Source organism: Hyposmocoma kahamanoa, unplaced genomic scaffold (assembly GCF_003589595.1).
Source record: "Hyposmocoma kahamanoa isolate Upper Pololo Valley unplaced genomic scaffold, ASM358959v1 79, whole genome shotgun sequence".
Taxonomy (NCBI): domain Eukaryota; kingdom Metazoa; phylum Arthropoda; class Insecta; order Lepidoptera; family Cosmopterigidae; genus Hyposmocoma; species Hyposmocoma kahamanoa.
In genome coordinates, this window is record NW_020653993.1 from 3,721,986 (window position 1) to 3,742,423 (window position 20,438).

The window sequence follows — 20,438 nt, forward strand, 5'->3', positions numbered from 1 at the left end:
ATCAACAACTGGGACATACAAGAAAAATTGAACGTGTCAAAAACAGCTCATCTTAAATTTATTTTTCATTTCAGGAACTATGATACAATATGTAATATAGATTTGTATGTATATATATTATAGCTTTATTTGCCACGTTACAGACTATAGCATTTAACATGTCAAAAACACAGAATATCTTGTTAGTCAGTATTGCATAATTAAATTCAAACATGTACAAAAGTACAAATAAAATATTAATAAAATCATAATAGTAATAGTATTTTTTACCAAAAAAAACTCAATAATAAATTATTAACACGATAGACACGCATAAGGTCAAAATATTCGTCACAACTTTGAAGTCACCATTAAGCGCACGATTTTTTCGTCCTGTTACTTGTTATTATAAAAAAAAAGCTGAATGTTCTTCCCTGGACTTTCACGAGGAACTCTACCGCTACTAAAATAAAATAAATAAGCAGAAAGTTTCATCGAGGGCACTGCCCTGAGGCATTTCCCCTTTGAATAGCTAACATTATTCTTATGCCTAACTTTCCAATTGATGTGTGCTGTTTCTTCTTCTAATTGTAGCCATGGCATACACTATAATGCTGTATGTTATTTGATTGTGATAAAAAGATTTGCAGTCAGCTTAAGGTACTCGCTGGTTGGAGCCTAAATTGCGTCAGTCGCAAAGAAAGGAAATGGTACGTCCTGCGAGAGGCTCCTTTCGTGAAATGCATATGAAGTTTTCAATCGATCATTATGTTGGATAAGGTCTTCATTCCCTCAAAAGAGGGTTCTCCAGCCACTGAATTTGAACTCGCATTTAATAGACGATCCAGTTTTAAATATAAAACGAACTTCTCTCCTTTCTTTCAAATCTATAGACATTTTAAAATTCCATATTCTCTCTCATCCATCATATTTTCAACTTCAAACGTAAATATTAAACAATATTTTCCTTTTGTTCCAGATTTCATATCCTGCGGGAATATCGTAGCAGCAATCTATTTATGGCATTGACTTGTGGCGCCTCAAAGTAATGCACTTGAAATAAAATGTATATTATTATGAAACGTGTTTCACATTTAACAAAATCTTCTTTGCAAAAGAGGTAAAACAAACAATGTATTTTGAAGAGCTAAGAGAAACAAACGGATGTCGCGATTCCGCGAGTTTGACGATATTATTTGGAGAAGATGTAAGTGTGTTTAGGGAAACAATTGAAGATCAGAAATATGGGTTTAGAAGTGAACCCAATGCTGACAGTAATAAAAGTGATCACAAAGAAGAATTTAGTGCTGAAACCGAGTATTCAAATGAAGAAACAAATATTGTTAAACATCTAGAAGTGAACATGAATTCATCTAATAATACCGTCGAAAATTTAAATAACAACGACATTATTAAAGTTGCATCTAAAATGACTAAAAACAAATCGATATTAGAAAAAGACAAAACACAAAGGAACGTTACAAGTAGAAGTGCAAATACATTGTTCCTTTTGTTGCGGATATTAAAAAGTCTACCAATATTTCTAAGCCAGGTGATGGTAATAATCATATTGGTTAGCTTTGTTTGTGCATTGAAAGAACAGAGATTTGCTATTGAACCTCAAGATCAGGTGAGTTTTTGTGATTTTTATCATTATTAAAGATAGTTCCTATTTTACTTCTAAAACGATGTTACTAGTAATTGATCGTTTTCTAATGATACCTAGAGCCGGGATGAGCATGACCAATACAAGCCTACCCATAACAGTAGCAGAGTCACTCAGAAGTTTAATCAAACGTCACCGTGAGATATATAGTTGACAATGTTCAAGTGCCTATAGTTTCACCTTTATCCTTCAAAACCGGAATGCATTAATGCTCAGCACAGAACAATAAATAAAGCAGAAGTGGTTAGTTAGCATCTGATGCGTGCCAACATTAGGTCTCGCTTTCGAGTCCGCCATTTTCGCTTTGTATTTGGTTGTGTCATTCTTTCGCGCAAATTCTCTGAATTCACAGATATAGCGGCTGGGTAAAGTGTCAATTATATTAACAATCCAGAATGTGTTACATCTTTTTAAATTAGAAACTATCAAATCAAATCAAATCAAATGCATTTATTCGTCAACATAGGATACAGTACATTGAAATACATGGTATTAAATAAGTTATAGCGACTCTCTATGTTGCACCTTCAGGCATACGAACTACATAAGTGGATGATGAACATGGTTATTTTACTTAATTATTATTTATTTACTTAATTATTACTCAATTTTATTTAATGTCAAATTACTTAATTATTACCGAAATATTCGTTTATAGAGTAAAATGTTTCATTAACAAGGTATTCAAATAGATTTCTTTTAAATGTTACAATGTCCTTAATGTTCCTTATGTCAGATGGTAATTTATTATAAATCTTGGCACTCATTGCAATAATACTATTACATAGGAGGGCAGATCTGCCACCTACGCTGTCAAGTTTATTATTCCTACGGGCACTCTTAACACAATTAAAGAAGTTTGGATTGCGTCTGATGAAAACTGCGGTATTAAATACATAAAGAGACATTAGCGTTAGTAATTTATGTTTCTTAAAATAAGGTCTGCAGCTATCTGTTCGTTTTAGACCACACATTGCTCTAATACACTTCTTTTGTGCTAGGAACACTCTCTTCACATTTATAGCATTACCCCAGAAAATTATTCCGTAGCGCAATTTTGAAGCTATGAAACCGTGATATGCTGTTAGAACCACCTCGAGGCTAGCTTTCTTCCTTAACATAAATAACGCGTATGAGAACTGATTCACCTTCTTACATATAAATTCTATTTGGGATTGCCATTTCATGTTACTGTCTATATACAAGCCTAGAAATTTAGTAGTAGTGGTCATGTCAACGTCAATGTTATTATTAGTAAATGGGTTCAAGGGGGATTTTTTTAGTTGAAAGCTCATAACTTTAGTCTTACTGAGGTTTATACTTAAGTTGTTATTATTAAGCCACTCTACTACTTCTTTAAGACTGTCAAGTATTTTAGATTTGTCTTCGTACAGTATAGTACAATCATCTGCAAATAGTACCATCGGATAAAGTGTGGATTTTATTATGTCATTAATATAAATTAAAACTATGACCAGTCATTATCAAGATTTCGTAGTGTTTATCATTTGTTTGTGTGAGTTTTGGCGACAACGGTTCCAATAGTAATCGGGGCTTAAGGCACTTCCATTGTTCTTTTGCTTCCGTGCTCACATTACTGCTTAGCAGCAGAAATGAGTATGGTGGCATTACTTTCCTGGATTAAGTCTTTCACATGGACCTCTACTGTCACTATTATAAGTATTTAGCATTACATATCAAAATTATTATATTTATATATCAAAGTTCATAGTATTGGTGTACGCTGGCACAAATTCTTGAAATAATTTTGTCATCAATCATGAGTGGACGTAGCTTACAATTTTGGCAGAAAGAGTCGTTTACATAATTCGATCCAGGATTGTATGTACTAATTTGGAAAAACAGTAGTTCATTTTTGTTAGATCCACTAGCGCAGTAAGGGATGATTTGTCAGTCTTTATGGCTTTAAGTACTACACGGGATGTTTTAGATTCCCTGAAAATCCGCATCGTCTCTTCGCAGACAGTGGCGCCGCATCGCGCACGCGAAGCGCTGATAACGCACCTACTCCACGCGCGATCGCGCTGCTAAACGCATTGCTCACCCAGTATCAGGATTTAGATTTAGACATATTCTTTGACAAACAGCATGTTATTCATCGCGGGATATTGCTGTTCTTGAACTACCTATCGAGTACTGCTGCCGTGTGAGTGAATGGCATGCTGTGCGCAATTTTAATTTTCACTATTTATTTTGTTTTCGATGTTATTTTATTCAATCTATTATTTTATTTTCCTTATTAATATGTTCAATTTAACTTGTAAGCGCTTTGGTGTTAATACTGTAAGCTTCCAAGTGTTTATAAATAAATAAATAAATAAATAAATAAATAAATAAAACTTTTATAATCTTCGAAAGATACGGAAATCTGGTCATGTGGGGTAGCCCACTAAAATTCCCTCGGTAACCATCCTCTGTGCATGAGAACTACTCTTTACGATTCTGAGTGGTGTTCGATATTTGTTTATGTTTCCCAGGGGCCTACAATAATCTTTCATAAAATAATCTTATTTCAATGTAAACTTATAATATCGCACTGTTGCTATAATAGTGTATTAACTCAAAAAGTGTATTTTTTAAAAATCGCTGTTAAAATACGAATTACTCGGTTCCTTTGAAAGATCATTAAAATTTATGTATGTGTTTAAATTTAGCACAATTTCCTACTTATCAGATATATTTAAATTAAGTGAAAGGGAAAAAAATCATTAAGGACTGTTTTGGCTAGAACTAGCTCAAATAAAGTTTTTCTCATTTTGAATTAAGTAGATATCTTTCGATGGTTCCTTATAACATTTTAACGACAGTTTTATTGACGTGTTGGGAATCAAATTTCACCTTCAGCAATGATATAATCTTGAATTTCACAAATTTTGAGTTACAACATTATTATAATACTAGTGCGATATTATTCATGTTCGTACCATGGTAAACCTGTCCATCAAGTAATGTTAAGTGATTGGAAGAACGATTGATTTTCCAAGTTTGTCTATTTGTTGCTAAAAGTGGGAAAGAAATAACGCTATATGAACTACATAACGCCATCTCTTTCTTTTTTGATGGTCCGAATCTTCCAATCGCAATATAATATTAAAATACTTATAGTCATCATATTATTTATATTCAGAAAATTTTAATTGCCAAAAAAATAAAAATATGTTTTGACGGCCTCAGTGGTCGAATGGCTTGTACACCGATTTTCATGGTGTCGCCATCTCTGAGATCCCGGGTTCGATCCCCGGACGGATCCGTGCAGAAACTAACTTTTCTATATTGTCTCGGATCTGGGTGTTTGTGGTACTTAAGTACTTTACTTTATAACACAAGTACTATAGCAACTTACTTTGGGATCAGTGCAACGTATGTAATGTTATCCAATATTTATTTGTTTATGTAATTATCAAATCTATTACGAATACGTTGTTTTCAATTATTTTTCCTCAAGAAAAATAAATAAAAAAAGCTGAGCTGTGATTGTCACGTTGCGTTGTGAATTCAGTTCCATCCTCTAAGATTCGAAATTAGTCTAGTGTCAACTGTTAGTGCCGCTGATTTTTTTTAAAACGTTATCGGTGAAAGACTCCATCGCGGCTCTACACTATACTCTTCTTCTTCTTCTTCTTCCTGTGCTTATCCCACGCTAGGTGGGTTCGGCACAACATGTATTTTTTTTCCACTCTCCCCTATCAGCCGTCATTTTTATACTTGGACCTTTCTTATCCATGTCATCTTTCACACAATCCATCCATCTTTTCTTTGGCCTTCCTTTCCCCTTATATCGCTCCACATTCATACCTAGCACTCTTCTCGTCACATGACATTCTTCTCTCCTCATGATATGTCCATTCCACGCTAACCTATTGCTCCTCATCTTTTTCGTCACTGGCGCCACTTTCAAACTTCCCCTGACGTACTCATTCCTCCATCTTATCCTTTCTCGTCACTCCACACACCCATTTCAATATTCGCATTATTCTGATCCATACAACATGACAGGTCTAATCACGGTCTTGTAAATTTTCCCCTTTAGCTTAAGTGGCATTCGCCGATCGCAAATAGTGCCGTTGACCTGTCGCCATTTCATCCATCCTGTCCGTATTCTGTTCTTAATCTCGCCGTCGTTCTGTATTAACGAACCGATGTACCAAAAATCGGAGTAGACTGGTAGGGATACACCATCTAAGGCAATATTGGTAAAGCTGGAGGCACCGCCAAAGTCGAGAAAAAGCTGTTCGGTTTTTGACCGGCTAATCCTCAACCCGGTTCTACACTATACGCCAATACAATACATGTGACAATCGATTTTCGACTAATTACATTGATTTCGAAACATTTGAATAGTTTTGTGCATTGTTTCTAACTCAGTCAAAGAGCATTAAGTAAAACAATGATTATTATATGAAAATTTAGTAACAAATAATACCATGAAACAAGTAGCGTGTTATTACAATCATATTGTGACATTCGAGTCACTGACAGTGCTGGCTTGGAAAATGCTTATGGCACCGCGACGCGGTCGTAGCTGATCGCTCTGTTTACTTTTCCACCAGAGCTGTGTTAAGCGAGGCCAGGAAAATAAAGTAATTATATTGGTGGATTTTTCTCGCATACCGCCTCGCTACGTCGCACATCTATGTTACAAGGGCATCCGGGCGTTGGTTGTGGGGACATTCGGTGTTCTAACGGAGACAGATTCTTGAGGCTGGATGACATGCACTGTGTTTCGGTACGTCATCAACATAGAGGAGGAATCGTTAAGTAGTCTCTCAAGGTGGTGCCGGAGACTGCGGTCGCTGGTGGGTTCGCGGTAGTATGTAATTGCGTTCTCGTGTTACCATCGGAAGTATAGTAATAGTCGGTACGGGTCCGACATAATCCTGACGTCCCCGGGTGGAAGGTGTCTATAAAGGCCCACCTAAGTTGAAAACGGTTCTTATACTTACCTATATATACTCACACCCTTGGATTACGGTATGGAGACACTATCGATCGCCACTTAGCACTATCCATAAAAACCTGTCTTGCCTCACCTATCAATCTTTCTATTAATCAATCTTTTTATTAAAGCTCTCTTATTCTTCTTACCACGCTTCCCAACCTTTTTAAGAACATTCTCAATTTGACCTGTGAATGATAATCGTGTTTGTCCTCTTCCAATGATGCCTTCCACATTAGCTCTATACATTTCATTCGTTTCTTTACATTCATTCATTAGCTTCGTGTGCTCAAACCACCTCAACATACCCTACTTTTCCTATTTTTGTCACTGTATCCCCTTTCAAACCACATCGTTCATGGATCACAGTTCTGATTTAATTAAAAACGAACTTTGCCAATTTTGTCTTTGTAGGTGTAGCGTTGGCGTTTGCTTTTTAAGGAAAATCAACTACACAATATCGTGGCAAGAATTTTTATATAGGTACATGAGAACATTCATTTTGGCTTTACGTAATATCCCCAAAGAATTTTTATAACTCCTTCGTGGAGATTATGAATTTTCTCTTATTAGGTTAGAAATGATAACCTTGTCATCAACGTTAGGACAAAATTCAACGTTAGGATAAAGTTGTCAAATAAAAAACGTTTTCTCAAATACATCTGTATTTATGTTATATGCTTATGTCAAATCAAAGATGATGAAATTATAACATAACTCGGTGTACTAAGTTATTCAATTTAGTCCAGAATTTCATGTTATTTTAATAAAATAGTTTTGATATTCAATATTCGAGATGCTGTTTGCCCATTCAAGCAAATTTTACGGTATGTTTAATAGTCTTTCAATATTGTGCTTTGGTTTTATCGTATTATGTTAGTTTTATTATTGCAATGGAAAATCACAGTTTTATAAAGAAAAGACGTTTTATATAACCATTTTTGATGGATTTTATGTGGATTTATATATTGAATGTTTTTTTAATTATATTTGTCATCAGCAATATTGATTGCTGATGACAAATGATATATGTGATATGATATATATATATATGATATGCATATTGTGCATACGGGGTATTTTACACATGCCGACGACACGCGTACTTATACGCGCCGCGCTGTAGTGAATCGATACAAACGCCTGTAAACACCGCGTTCTTAGCAAGAAGCTTTTACACTTAGAATTTTATGTAGTTGCTTCATTTCAAAAACTAACTGAAATTAACATACAAAACTAAAATTAAAACTATCTCTTTTCAAAATGCGAGGAGTTGACGTGCGACTTCAGTGCGTCTGCGGCGCGTATACGCGGAGATGACGCGTTTACGGCATCGTCGGTGCGTATAAATACTCCGTTTGCGTAGACTCTTAGCATTATAAATAAGCACGTCATCCAGTTCAACATTACTAGTAAAGGTGGTGATTTTATTAAAAACCTGATCATGGGAAACGAAGAAGGTCGGCGTGAATGGGGATGATCGAGAATTAGTTACTGTAGAAGTCACTAAAGGGGCAAATGTCAAATACTCTTCTGACATTCAGGCACGTTTAGGTGCAAGGAAAGATACGTACGGACGTATCAGATGTAACAAGTCTTTATCGCACAAAATTTACAAAGGACATATACAACAACGGTGAGCTTATCTCTAGAAGAGATCTCTTCTAGCCCATCCTAGCAACGGTGAATAAAGAAAATCGGCGGGAATATTATTGTAGTAGAAAAATAACTTACTATTTAAGAGTTGTGAAACGGTAAGACGATGTAAAACCCAAAAGGGTTTATATTTAAATAATTACTATTGCTATAGTGACATAACTTCATGAGGATATAATCTCAATATAGAGTACCAAAAAAACCGACCTCAAAAGTAGGACTACGTGGAATTACGTCTATTTGCTAAGTTTTATTGAAATATCCCCTAGTTCGCCACTATACAGGACTTGACACTGGAGATAATAAAAAATAGGTTCTCACTACGACACTACTCAAAATATATTGAGGGAAAAACGCCTTGAATTGGAGACATAGCAAAATCAACCATTAAAGTAATTGCACCTAAATTAAAGTTAGGCGCTATTTATAAAAATGAATCTTCATGCGTGAACAGCCACACTTCGAGGCGGATGATTTTCTTCAAAATGATGGAAATGGGTTGTTGGAAAGGGGGTATTTGGTGTGGGTCATAGGAACAGGTGACGAAACATGGATATATAGTTACGATCACAAAACAAAGCAGCAATCGAGCGTATGAGTCTTTTGAGATGAGCCAATACCAACCAAAGTAGCGCGTGTGCAACACTTTGCACAAAAAGAAGGAATCATCCGCTCCTTCTAGAGGCACTCCTCTAAGCGGAAGATTGTTTCTTTTTTTTAATAAAACTGGACACGTGGCTACTGTTGCTTTGGAGAATCCGGTTTATTGGAAGTTATTGACAAACTCCGTAAATATAACCGTAAACGCCGTATCATCTTGCACCACGATAATGCCAGTTCTCACACGGCAATGAATTTTTGAAGGTGAACAACGTTGATCTTATGAGCCATCCCGCGTACAGTCCAAAATTGGTTCATTCATATGAAAAAGTGCATTAACGCTAACGGAGAATATTTTGAGAAAGAATAAATTCATTTCTGATCATTTATAGTACTTTTTTCTTATTCATCCCGGAAACTTATAGTGCGCCTCACGTATGAACATGATAATGTATTCTTTTATTTAGATGCTAACAATAAGTTAACTAAAGTATAGAACTATGCAGACGACATGGATCTACTGAGCCCATCTATCACTGGACTACAGTTACTGGTAACTATTTGTGAACGATATGTTGCATCGCATGGCCTCAACTATAATGTTAACATGACTGTACTAATGGCGTTTAAGTATGGCAGAGGACCGGACAACATCCCGCCTGTCACATTAAATGGCACCGTACTAAGTAATTTAGCGAGTTTTAAATACTTATAGCATATACTTACCACAAATGAGACGATGAAGATCTAGAGCGACAGAGGCGGACTATAGTCATGAAGAGTAACATGTTGGCGCGTCGATTCGATAATTGCTCAGTTCAAGTAAGAATAACTCTGTTTGGGGCTTATTGTTAGGCGTTCTACACTAGTCAATTGTGGTATCATTATATTAAGCGACCTTTTGCTAGACTCAGAGTTCAATACAACAATGCATTTCGTGCTATATGCGCCGCGTCCTTGGCGGTGTGTAGACTATAGTTTGCCGTCAATAGAGTAGATGATGTTTTCGCCATAATACGAAAGAGACATTGGTCCTTTCTTACGAGATTGAGCGATTCGGCCAATATTATTGTAAGGACAGTATGCGATACGCGCTACTTTCTAAGCGAACACTAAACTTCACTTTAAAATATAAATAAATAAATTATAATTATACTACTATTTGTAATGTAAATTCAATTAAATTTAATTCTTAATTATTAACTTCATCAACAATAATAATTTTCCGTTAATAAAATTCAATTTAATTGTAATGTAATAAGTAATGTTAAACCTATTTATGGGTGTATACTTAAATAAAGAAACATTTTTTATTTTTTTATTTTATAGATTAAGTAGCAGTGGAAAGCCTTGTAAAAGAGTTCGTCCAGGGAAATGCCTTACGTCTTACTGCCGCCATGCAATAATTTGAGTATCACTGTTTTTTCTGTTTTGAAGGTTAATGGTGCTGGTGAAATTACTAGCACATGGGACTTGTCATTATAAGTCTTAGGGTGACGGGCGCAGTGGCAGTGTCCCTCAGATTTTTGTGATATAAAGTTTTTGATGGCCCCACAACCGCTATGTACAGGCGTGTCGCTTACCACCAGGCGCACGACTTGTTCGTCCCGTCAGAAAATATCTTATAAAAAAATATTTGTGAAGACTTAGTTACTCAGACCGCTTGCACAAGAGACATACGTTCATCCAGCTGGACTTTCACAGCTTGAATTGCTTGTCCTTATTGGAAAACAAGTTTCCTTGTGCTAGGTTTATGGCATGTGTGTATCAGAGTAGTATTGGCTTGCCACCGTTCACTTTTGTAAATAGTCGTCCTCTAGGCAAGAATTTTTAATATCCACAGAAAATTCACGAACCATGTCAACTTTAGTTGCCGAGGGAAAGAATAATATCGGGGATTGTTATTACTCCGCAGGGATTTTGCCGGAATGTTTGATTTATGGTTTAAGGTCTGGGGGAATTAATATTCGGGTTTGGGTTTGACGGTTGAAGTTTTGGAGTCTTTCCTGGTGGTTCATATTGAAAGTTACTTAAAATTATGTTCTTGTAACGTGGCAAATGAGAGATGAATGTTATTAACGTCACAAGTTGAAGTGCCAAGGTTATGTCAACGAGCGATCCGTAAAAAGATGAAAGATTTTACAAGGACACGTTTGAAATTCTCGAGATTTTTTCTTTTTAGGTCACTCAGGACCATCTCTCGAGAGCTTGAATAGCTGTGTTTAATATTTTTGGCAGCTTAAATTGTAACTGTCTTAGCCGTGAATAAATATATTTTGAATTTTTATGATTATTTATGTTTTTTTTCATAAAATAAAAAGTCGTCGAAATTTTGTCGTCGTCGAATGAGTTATTGTGGATGATTCTTTTATGTCTTATTTAATAAAACAAACATTTTTCAATATGTTTTCTTTTTTTACAGAGTGCTGTAGTGGGATCGAGGGTGACACTTCCCTGCAGAGTAGAGAATAAAGTTGGTCAACTTCAATGGACAAAAGACGACTTCGGACTTGGCACTCATCGGCATTTGAATGGATATGAGCAGTATAAGATGATAGGCAGTGATGAAGAAGGTAAGGATATAGTTCACTACTTTAGAAGTTAAAGAGATACAATGGTAGCAAAAGAGCTTCTCACGTAAGCTATGGATTAAAACCAATGTTTTTGTTCTGTAATGTTGAAGATCAGTTCTAGAATCTTATTCATTATTTTGGAAATGAATTATTTGAAATTTTAATATCTTTCTGACTCATGTCCACATGTTCTTGACTGTAAAACAACTTTACTCGTCATACTATTTGCAGATATTAGAAACCAAGTTAACTAAGCTGAACTCAATGTATTTGTCATATTGTTCCAAGTTTTGGGCAGGACCTCTCCATACTCGTGAAGGTTTTGTTAGGCCGCAGTCTCAAGTTTCAAGTGCTGGTATGTGAAATTGAGTCGAAGATTAAGTTTGCTTGCCGAACAAGTGCCTTTACACTTGGTCTTGTTATGTCTTAGGCAAGAAATCCACAGACAGAGACTTCAACACATTTACTTATTGGTTGTACCACTTTATAGAATTATGATATTTTTGTTACAGGAGACTACTCTCTTGATATAGCTGAAGTGACCCTCGATGACGACGCTCTCTATCAGTGCCAAGTTAGTTCAGGGCCTAGAGGTAAGACTAATTAATTAATTATCATTAAATTAATCAATTTAATAAATGTCATGAGTTCCACTAACTCGACGTCTCTCTTGGAACAAGACACCTCCAGGGACATATTCCAAGGCCAATTAATTTAGAATTCACATATATTCAAATATAGCCTTCAACGTCAATGTCGTATCTAGTATTATGTCGTATTTTATTTCTTCTGCAGTTTTTAATCCTTTACAACCCGTCTAACTAAAACTAGCTAAGTCGATGCGCAGTTTTACTAACACCAGACAGGTTTGCGTGTGCATTGAGGGTTACTGCAAAGTTGATTCAACTATACTATAATAACTAAAAGTATGTTTCAAACCATAGCACGATACATCGCATTGTAAATTAACACTTTTTCATGAGAAATTTAATGTGTGGTGAATAGATTTCTCTTCAAATCATAAAACATAACACAAATCAGTATTTTGGTTTTGTTTTCGATAAATGATATTTAAAAAATATATATACGTGTTGAATTAATAATGTGTAATTTTTTGTGAAAAATATAAAGATGTTCGATTTTCTATAATATTCCTTTTATTAGTTTTTTGACTCTAACAATTTTTAATGGTAGCAACGCAATAGCATAGTATAAAAAGACAATATGGTAACTCCATACAAATGTAGCAGCGTGGTTTGTATGTGTGTGCGCCCGCCGCCCGCCGTATACGAACGCACACTTTTCGCGTTGCATAGCGCTGGTCGTCTCACGCGCCTTTCATTATTATAGCTTTCATCATTATTTCTGTTCAGTAAATTACATAATTTAACATTTCAAACCATTCAAAGAGCCCAATTAATTGGAAGATGAGCACGTAATAACCATCTATTGATTCGGGTATCTACAGATTCTATTAACTGTGATGCGGTAAGAATGGTAAGCTAAATACAGGTATCCTCCAAGGCGAAGCTTTAGTTCGTCGCTAAGTGTAAATAACAAGTGACGGTATGAACAAAACATGCGCCTGGTGGTAAGCGACACGCCAAGCCATAGCAGTTGCAGTGCCAATCAGAACTTTAAATTACTCAAATCTTACCGTCACCACAGCGCTAATCACCTTGCGACATAAGTTGACAAGTCCCATGTGCCTGTAATTTCACCAGCACCCTTATCCTTGCAAATCAGAACGCAGTTATTCTGACATTACTCCTAGGCGACAGAAAGGGCGGCTCTTTCGGAAGGAGCTTTACTGCTACGAAAAGGTTGTAAACCTGCTTCGAAATACTGGTTAGCTCAAGATGTTTTTCCTCGCCCTTATCATAGGTATACGTCACTATAAGGATTCTAATCGTCGACCTCTCAATTACGAAGAAAGAAGAAGAATATCGTAATAAAAAAGAAAAGGGACAAGACAGAAAATACAAAAAATATTAGAATCATAACTGAAAACAATCACACGTAAGACACGAAAATAATAATTATAACAGTAAATCACAAACAAAACTAAATTACATTGAAGCACAAATACTCTCTCATATTTTAGATACCAAAAGCTATCAAAAGTATATTTAAGCTCAAACAGGTGACAAGAAAGTAAATGATAAAATTCACAATATTTATATAATATCTGTCAGTTATCTCTCACGTTAAAATAAATAAAATTGTTTTTGTGAAAGCGTTTAATAAAAACAAGCTTTGATACATTGCCCAAAGTGATTCAATTCGTATTACAGTATCAAAATACAGATTGCCACGAAATTAACATATCTAATACAATCGCACAAAGACAACTGATAAATGCAAAGGAGAACGTGTACTCCTTTGAGGCGGTGCTTTGTACCGTACACAAGACTTAGGACGTTGGTGGCCTCGGGAGAAGGCGGCTGAGATGTACGAATATTCGTTTTGCAGGTGTTGTATTTCAAGTTGAAGATATTTTACGGGAAGATTATTAGTGTAACCGGAAACCTTTCTCTCAACGTTGTAGTTTGTAAAGACAGAATGCAGACATTTGTAAATAGGTGCAGTCTTCTAATCAAAAGGACTCATAAAAATTTCGGAAACCGTTGACGACATGATCATTGTCGCCGACCCATCATCTTTTTTGTATCCTGAATACAGCGAAACATTTTTTTTATGATTGACACTGAGCTTTCTATTAGTTGCATTAATTGCGTCATAAAATTGAGCCGGTTTACAAAATATCGACTTTTAATTTTTATTTTTTTATTTTTTATTCAGATTTTTTAAACCACCTCCCTGATGAGTTGGGTGTTTTTGAGACAGGCCACTGGACTACTTCAAGTGAAGGGTTATGGCCACATTTTTTAATCATTGTGAACCTTCTTCGATGTTCTGTTCTTGCCGCCACAATTCCTCCTATTTCGGATTGTACAACAAAACTCGATCCCGGCGAATATGATTTTACATTGTGTGATTCTGATCGTGATTTTTTAAATATAAGTGTAGGTTCTTAATGTGCACCCAGTGTCAAAGCATTAGCATAAAACGTACGATAATTACTACGCACTTTCCAATTAGCATCCAGACCAGCATACTAATATAAAGCAGTCCATCTACGAGTCTTTAACAAGACATACAACCATTATGTAAAATACCAAGATTAAGGCAACATTAAATGGATATAATTTGGTCCACGTATAAGGTTGCTCAAAAAGCTGGCAGTTTCCCTTCTTTCTATAGCTATCCATAAGCTGATATCCGTTAGGTGTTCCAGTCGGCCAAACAATTATTTGGACATCATGTCATAAAACACACAATTTCATAGAACACGAAAATGTAGTCGAAGCCGAGGATCAGTTTCCATATCTTACGATGTTGTCGAGTTTGAGTATAATTCACTATTGATTAAAAATTTAATACCGCCTCTATTTCACTTTGAGTCAAGGCATATCATCGGGGCATAAATAGCAATTCTCTTTATTTAGAGCGCCGTCTGAGGCAAGAAAACGAGATTGGAATATTCAAGCTTTACATTTAATGCATATGGAAAGTAAGTAGAATACACTTGAACTTAAAATGTTAAGTCGTAAAAATAGCTGACGGGTTTATTTACAAAGCAAACTATAACTAGTATTGCTCTGATCATTGTAACATTGACGGTAGAATTATCAGTCTGTCCAGAACACGTCTGGATTCATCTTGATATCGAGATTAAATTTTCTGACTCGTTAACTTTGAATTATTTCTCCGCTAAACTCACTGTAGAGTAGTTGAGCTCTTTGCGAAAAAGTTTGTCCAGAGACGTATTACCACCCAGTCTGTGGCTCGTTACTGGTGGGCCCGAATTGGCGGCGAATGTGTTCCACGTCCACCTCTCAAGGTGGTTGATGGGAAGGTAACATCTCTCACATTATCGATTTGTCTACTTATCAATGGAAGTACATATGTATGTATTTCCATTGATAAGTAGTAGTATTCACACGTAACAATGTATTATTGGTTACGTAGTAAGTTATAAATAACCCTATATTATTAAAGCCACATGTCATCTGGGTAGGTATTACAGCCTAACCTTTGTCGCAAAGTAGCAATGTTGTACCCCTTCACGTTGATTGTTTCGTCTTGTAGTGATTGCCGACGAATATCCGTGTATTAAGGTGGAAATTGAAAACTAGTATACATTGCTTAGGTTCTGTTTTTTCATTAGCTATAACTTACCCTGCTATGTTTTTCATGTATTGTACTTTATTGAATAATATGCCTAAAGGATCAATTTTGAATTCTGGAATGACAAAGTTGACCAGAGTCAAGGACTTTGGCTTATGAACCGAATGATGTTGCGAGTCGCGCCGAGCGTTATTGTTATAACTTTTATTATTACTTCTGAAGAGAGATGCAATGCCATTTTTCCTATTTCTGCTGCGAAGTAATAACCTGAGTATTACTGCGTCGGTTTTTAAGAGTAAGGGTGCTGGAGAAATTACTAGCACATGAAACTTGTCAACATGTGACAGACGCAGTGGCAAGGTCCATCAAATCTTTGCGATTTAAAGCTCTGGGTGGCACTGGAAATGTTATGGACATACTTGTCGCTTAACACCAGGCGTACGATTTCTTCGTCCCGTCACTTGTTATCATAAAAAAATAGGCACAGAAGAAGAAACATAAACATTGTATTTATATCCAAAAATCAGTTATTGTAACTAATGAGAAATAACAATATCTCATGAGATATCAGTCTGAATACCGTAAAAAAATTGTTAATATTAATCTAACGACATGTGACAGAAACTTACGGCTCAACGCATTTCAGATATACTGGGAATTCAACTCCAGGGGTAATATTGCATTTTCTTACCCCGTATTGGGATATCCAAAACAGACATGCGTGTTTCACACTCGCTACAATTTAAAATTTGTCAGCCAAAGGCATTTTTTTACTTTTCTTTCGTAGATTTTAAAAGATGATAAAATGCCCTTCAAAAGAAAATTCCTTCTTCAAAGTTGACGAATATTTTGACCTTATGCGTGTCTTTGTTAATAATTTATTGTTGAGTTTTTTTTGGTGAAAAATATTATTACCATTATGATTTTATTAATATTTTATTTGTACGTTTGTACATCTTTGAATTTAATTATGCAATACAATAAATTACTAACAAGATATTTATTCTGTGTTTTTGACATGTTAAATGCTATAGTCTGTAACATGGCAAATAAATTTATGAGCTAAATCAACTATATATATACATACAAATCTATATTACATATTGTATACATCGTTCCTGAAATGAGAAATAAATATAAGATGAACTGTTTTTGACACGCTCAATTTTTTTTGTATGTCTCAGTTGTTGATTTCGAACTTGAAATTTTATTCATCTCAAAAAGAGTACATAAGTACTGATATTTCTTTAATTGATGTTATCTGTCGTATCATCAATAAGGAGCTTTTTTAAGATATAAGGCAGCGGGATGAAGAAGTCGTACATACAAAACACAAACACACAACGTAACATACATACAAAAAAAAACAAAAAAAAGAACATACAGTCGAATTGAGAACCTCCTCCTTTTTTGAAGTCGGTTAAAAAATGGAAGTCATCTGTTATGATACGATGATAGCTGGTTCCGTTATAAGAAAAGAGAGTTGATGATCAATTCTTTATAAACGAGCGACTCGATAGGTTCTGTGTGTTAGCGATTTCGAAAGTAAACAACAACTGCGCTTCCCGGCTACGAATACCTTGGGGACATATAACTTATAATATTCATAAATGTACATAATGAAGACATATTAAAATATGCCGTTTATTGTTGACATACGGCACATTTTAAATATTTTGATGACTGTAGGCTTAGTCAATACTGCCCATTGTAATTTTTAACTTTCGTTATAGTCACAACAGGGATGGGAAAATGGCGGCACGCGGGCCAAATTCGACCCGCAACATGAATTGATCCGTCTCGCGATCGGTAACAGCCATTTATTTAAATACGGCCCCGATAAACAAAGACCGTAGGTATTTATTATTGAAGTACACTGCGTTTTAGCTTTTTTATGATATCAAGCTATGGAGCAAACAATTCGGGTGCTTGGTGGTAAGCGACTCGTCTTCCCGTAACGTTGTAAAACAACTCTAAGCTTTAAGAGGGAGCATGCCAAAAAAGTTTTGACGTTGGCTCCGCCCTAATTTGTGAAACAAATATATGCCTGAAGTTCGCGTGACATGCGACAGGAGATGTTGAATTTTGCGCATTAAAAGTACCAAATTCGTTTTAGCGGAATAACTCTAAAACTAAAGGGATTAAAAAAAACCGTAGTGACAGTTGTCGATCATGCATAAATACAATTAATTATCTAATTTTTGTCCTAATAACCTGTAGCATTTCGAGGATGAATCGAAAAAATGTGAAAATTAGAGGTCATGCAGGGGATAGGGGATGCAGGGGATATGCACATGGAATTTGTCAACTTATGTCTCAGGGTGACGGGGTGCAATGGCAGTGCCCCTCAGATCTTTGGGATGTAAAGCTCTGAGAGGCGCTGCAACTGTTATGGACAGGCGTGTTGCTTACAATCAGTTGCATGACTTGTTCGTCCCGTCACTTGATATTATAAAAAAATCTATATCGTGTATATTTGTTCTTTTCAAACAAAACAAACCAATATTTCTGGCCCTTTGCAGATCAGCTGACATAGTTTAGATACGAAAAAACTCATAAGAGCTCGATATAAATTTGTTTGACCGCTTATTTTAATTTATTTCCTTGATATTCCCTGATATTTTATTACATGATAAGTATGTAATAAAATGGTTGATTGACGTCACCAATGTCGCTTTTTTGCTGCTGCGTGAAGTTATTCAAAAGGGTTGTATTTCTCAAAATAATTTCTATCTTCAAGTCGTATTTTATAAGGCTATATTTAACTATTCATTTTAATGTTACGAAGATATTCATAATTATTCTGCTTAATTGGAATTTTTGCATTGTCAGATGGGTCTCAAATAATTGTTCTATGAATTTTATCCTTAATTTGATTTTGCCTCTGTCATGTCAGATCACGTTTGAAATTACAAGAGTGAAGTCTTGATACGGCGTTTGTATAATTGTATGTCTCAAAATGGGAAACATTTTTTGGTAGCTTTTGAAATAATGCGTGGTTATTAAAATCTATTCCAGGATTTTGTTAACAACCTACATAGAAATTCTCTCTAGAACCAAAATGTTGACCTTGTCCATCGGTTATCATTGTACGCTCTAAATGTGTAGGTCCCGAAATCGATGTCAGCAAGCCCGCTAAGCCTAGCATGAGGGGAAATAGATAAAACTTAAGCGCGTAGAGATATCTCTCTCTTCTATACCGATTATGTCTGACCTTCGAGCACGACGTAACAGGAAAAGAAACTCTCTACTATATCCGCTCACGCGATGCGCTCCTCCTACCGCAAAATAGCGGCTATTTGGTTTCGCAAATTAGAAAAGCATTCAATTTAAATACAAATTTTTATAAATAAAAAATATTATTCTGCATTGCTAAATAAATACCCTCCTTACTACCAACAAAAACATCTAAAATAAAATGCAGTAATACACCGCAAATCCTGCACTTAAAAAGCACTAATGAAATTTTTGGTGTACTTGGATAAATATGATAATATTCCGTTTGAGTGGTTCTAAAGTTTACCATGAAATTACTCCTTAAAGTATAGTTTGCAAACATTTATATTCATGGTAAACTTAAAAAACGCTACTTACGGTATGTTTTCAATAAATAAACACCGAAATCACCAGCCCAAACAATAACACACACGATTGTCGTGACGTATTTTTGAAGTTGTTTATTTTTTTTAAATGACAGACCCAGGCATTAAAAACTTTACGGTTTGCTAGAGTAGTTACCGAAATAGTAATTAATATTAGTTCTTTTACCTGTTATAACTTCGATATCCGATAAATCGGTATAGAATCATCACCGGCACCTCTAGGTGTGGTATGCGTCTACGGCTGCATGTATGGCGTGAGCGGGTAGGCAAAGTTTTCTCTACGCGTAGTTTCTGTCTTCTGCCCCAAGGGTAGTAGCGATATTTTACTACGACTATCTGTCAAAAGTATATAAAATTTAGCTGTCGTCCTATGGTTGGAGATAAATTGTTTTCATTTGACATTTGCATGCGCGATAACTTAAAGTTCATAGCGCTTGTGCTCGAGCCTGAAGAGATAATTCGTAGTGACGTCATTATCGAGAGAAAATTTGCAGTTCGAAGAAGAGATACTTTTGTCTTCAGGCTCATGCTAAGCCTGTAGGTAAGAATATTTGGAAAAACGAACTTTTCTAAATTGGTAGTACTTTTTATCGTATCGATTTCATGCACTACAATGCTTGTCATTGAACTCTATAGAGTTTCTTTCTCATTCTTCTCTGGGGACTCTGCCTTACGAATGGGCAGTAGAATTTAATTAGGTAAAATGATGATTTTAAGTGAAAGTGTTTTACTATGAAATAAAGATGATTTGAATAGAATTAATAAAGCAGGTAAAAAGTGTTTGTAGGTGTACCATTATTCTACAATGACGTGAAAACATATGCAGAATACTTTCAATCCCTGTCAAAGGGTCCTTTATACGAACAAAGGCTAGTTATTGAACACATTTTTATTTACACTTCAATTTCCATTTTACAAGGTCCCATTACCATAAAACAAAAGCTGGCGTATGAATTTTTTACACTACATGTGTTTGTCATGACGACGGCGAACCCCTCCCCTTCATTCCCATCAGAAAAGGGAAGCCTTTGAAATTTCCATCCAATAACGAAACCGTAGCAGTGCCAAAATAATACAAAGGGTGAATGTTGTGGTAAAAGTTTGACGTTGGACTTTGTATGAAAAGTTTTTTTTTTAATTTGCTACGCAATCGTGCGGTGCAACAGTTATAAAGTGCTAACAAATTAGGATAATATGAGTCGTCAGTTTGCATA

General features: G+C 35.5%; 1 protein-coding gene across 1 annotated transcript in view; it reads left to right on the forward strand.

The window, feature by feature from the left end:
* The first annotated feature begins 1,111 nt into the window (after positions 1-1,111).
* Positions 1,112-20,438, forward strand: part of LOC113233523 (irregular chiasm C-roughest protein-like) — a 111,353-nt gene continuing 92,026 nt past the window's right edge. Inside the window, exons 1-3 of the mRNA XM_026468645.1 lie at positions 1,112-1,609; positions 11,281-11,431; positions 11,944-12,024. Of these exons, the coding sequence (XP_026324430.1) occupies positions 1,112-1,609; positions 11,281-11,431; positions 11,944-12,024 (730 nt within the window). The remainder of the gene's footprint in view (positions 1,610-11,280; positions 11,432-11,943; positions 12,025-20,438) is intronic.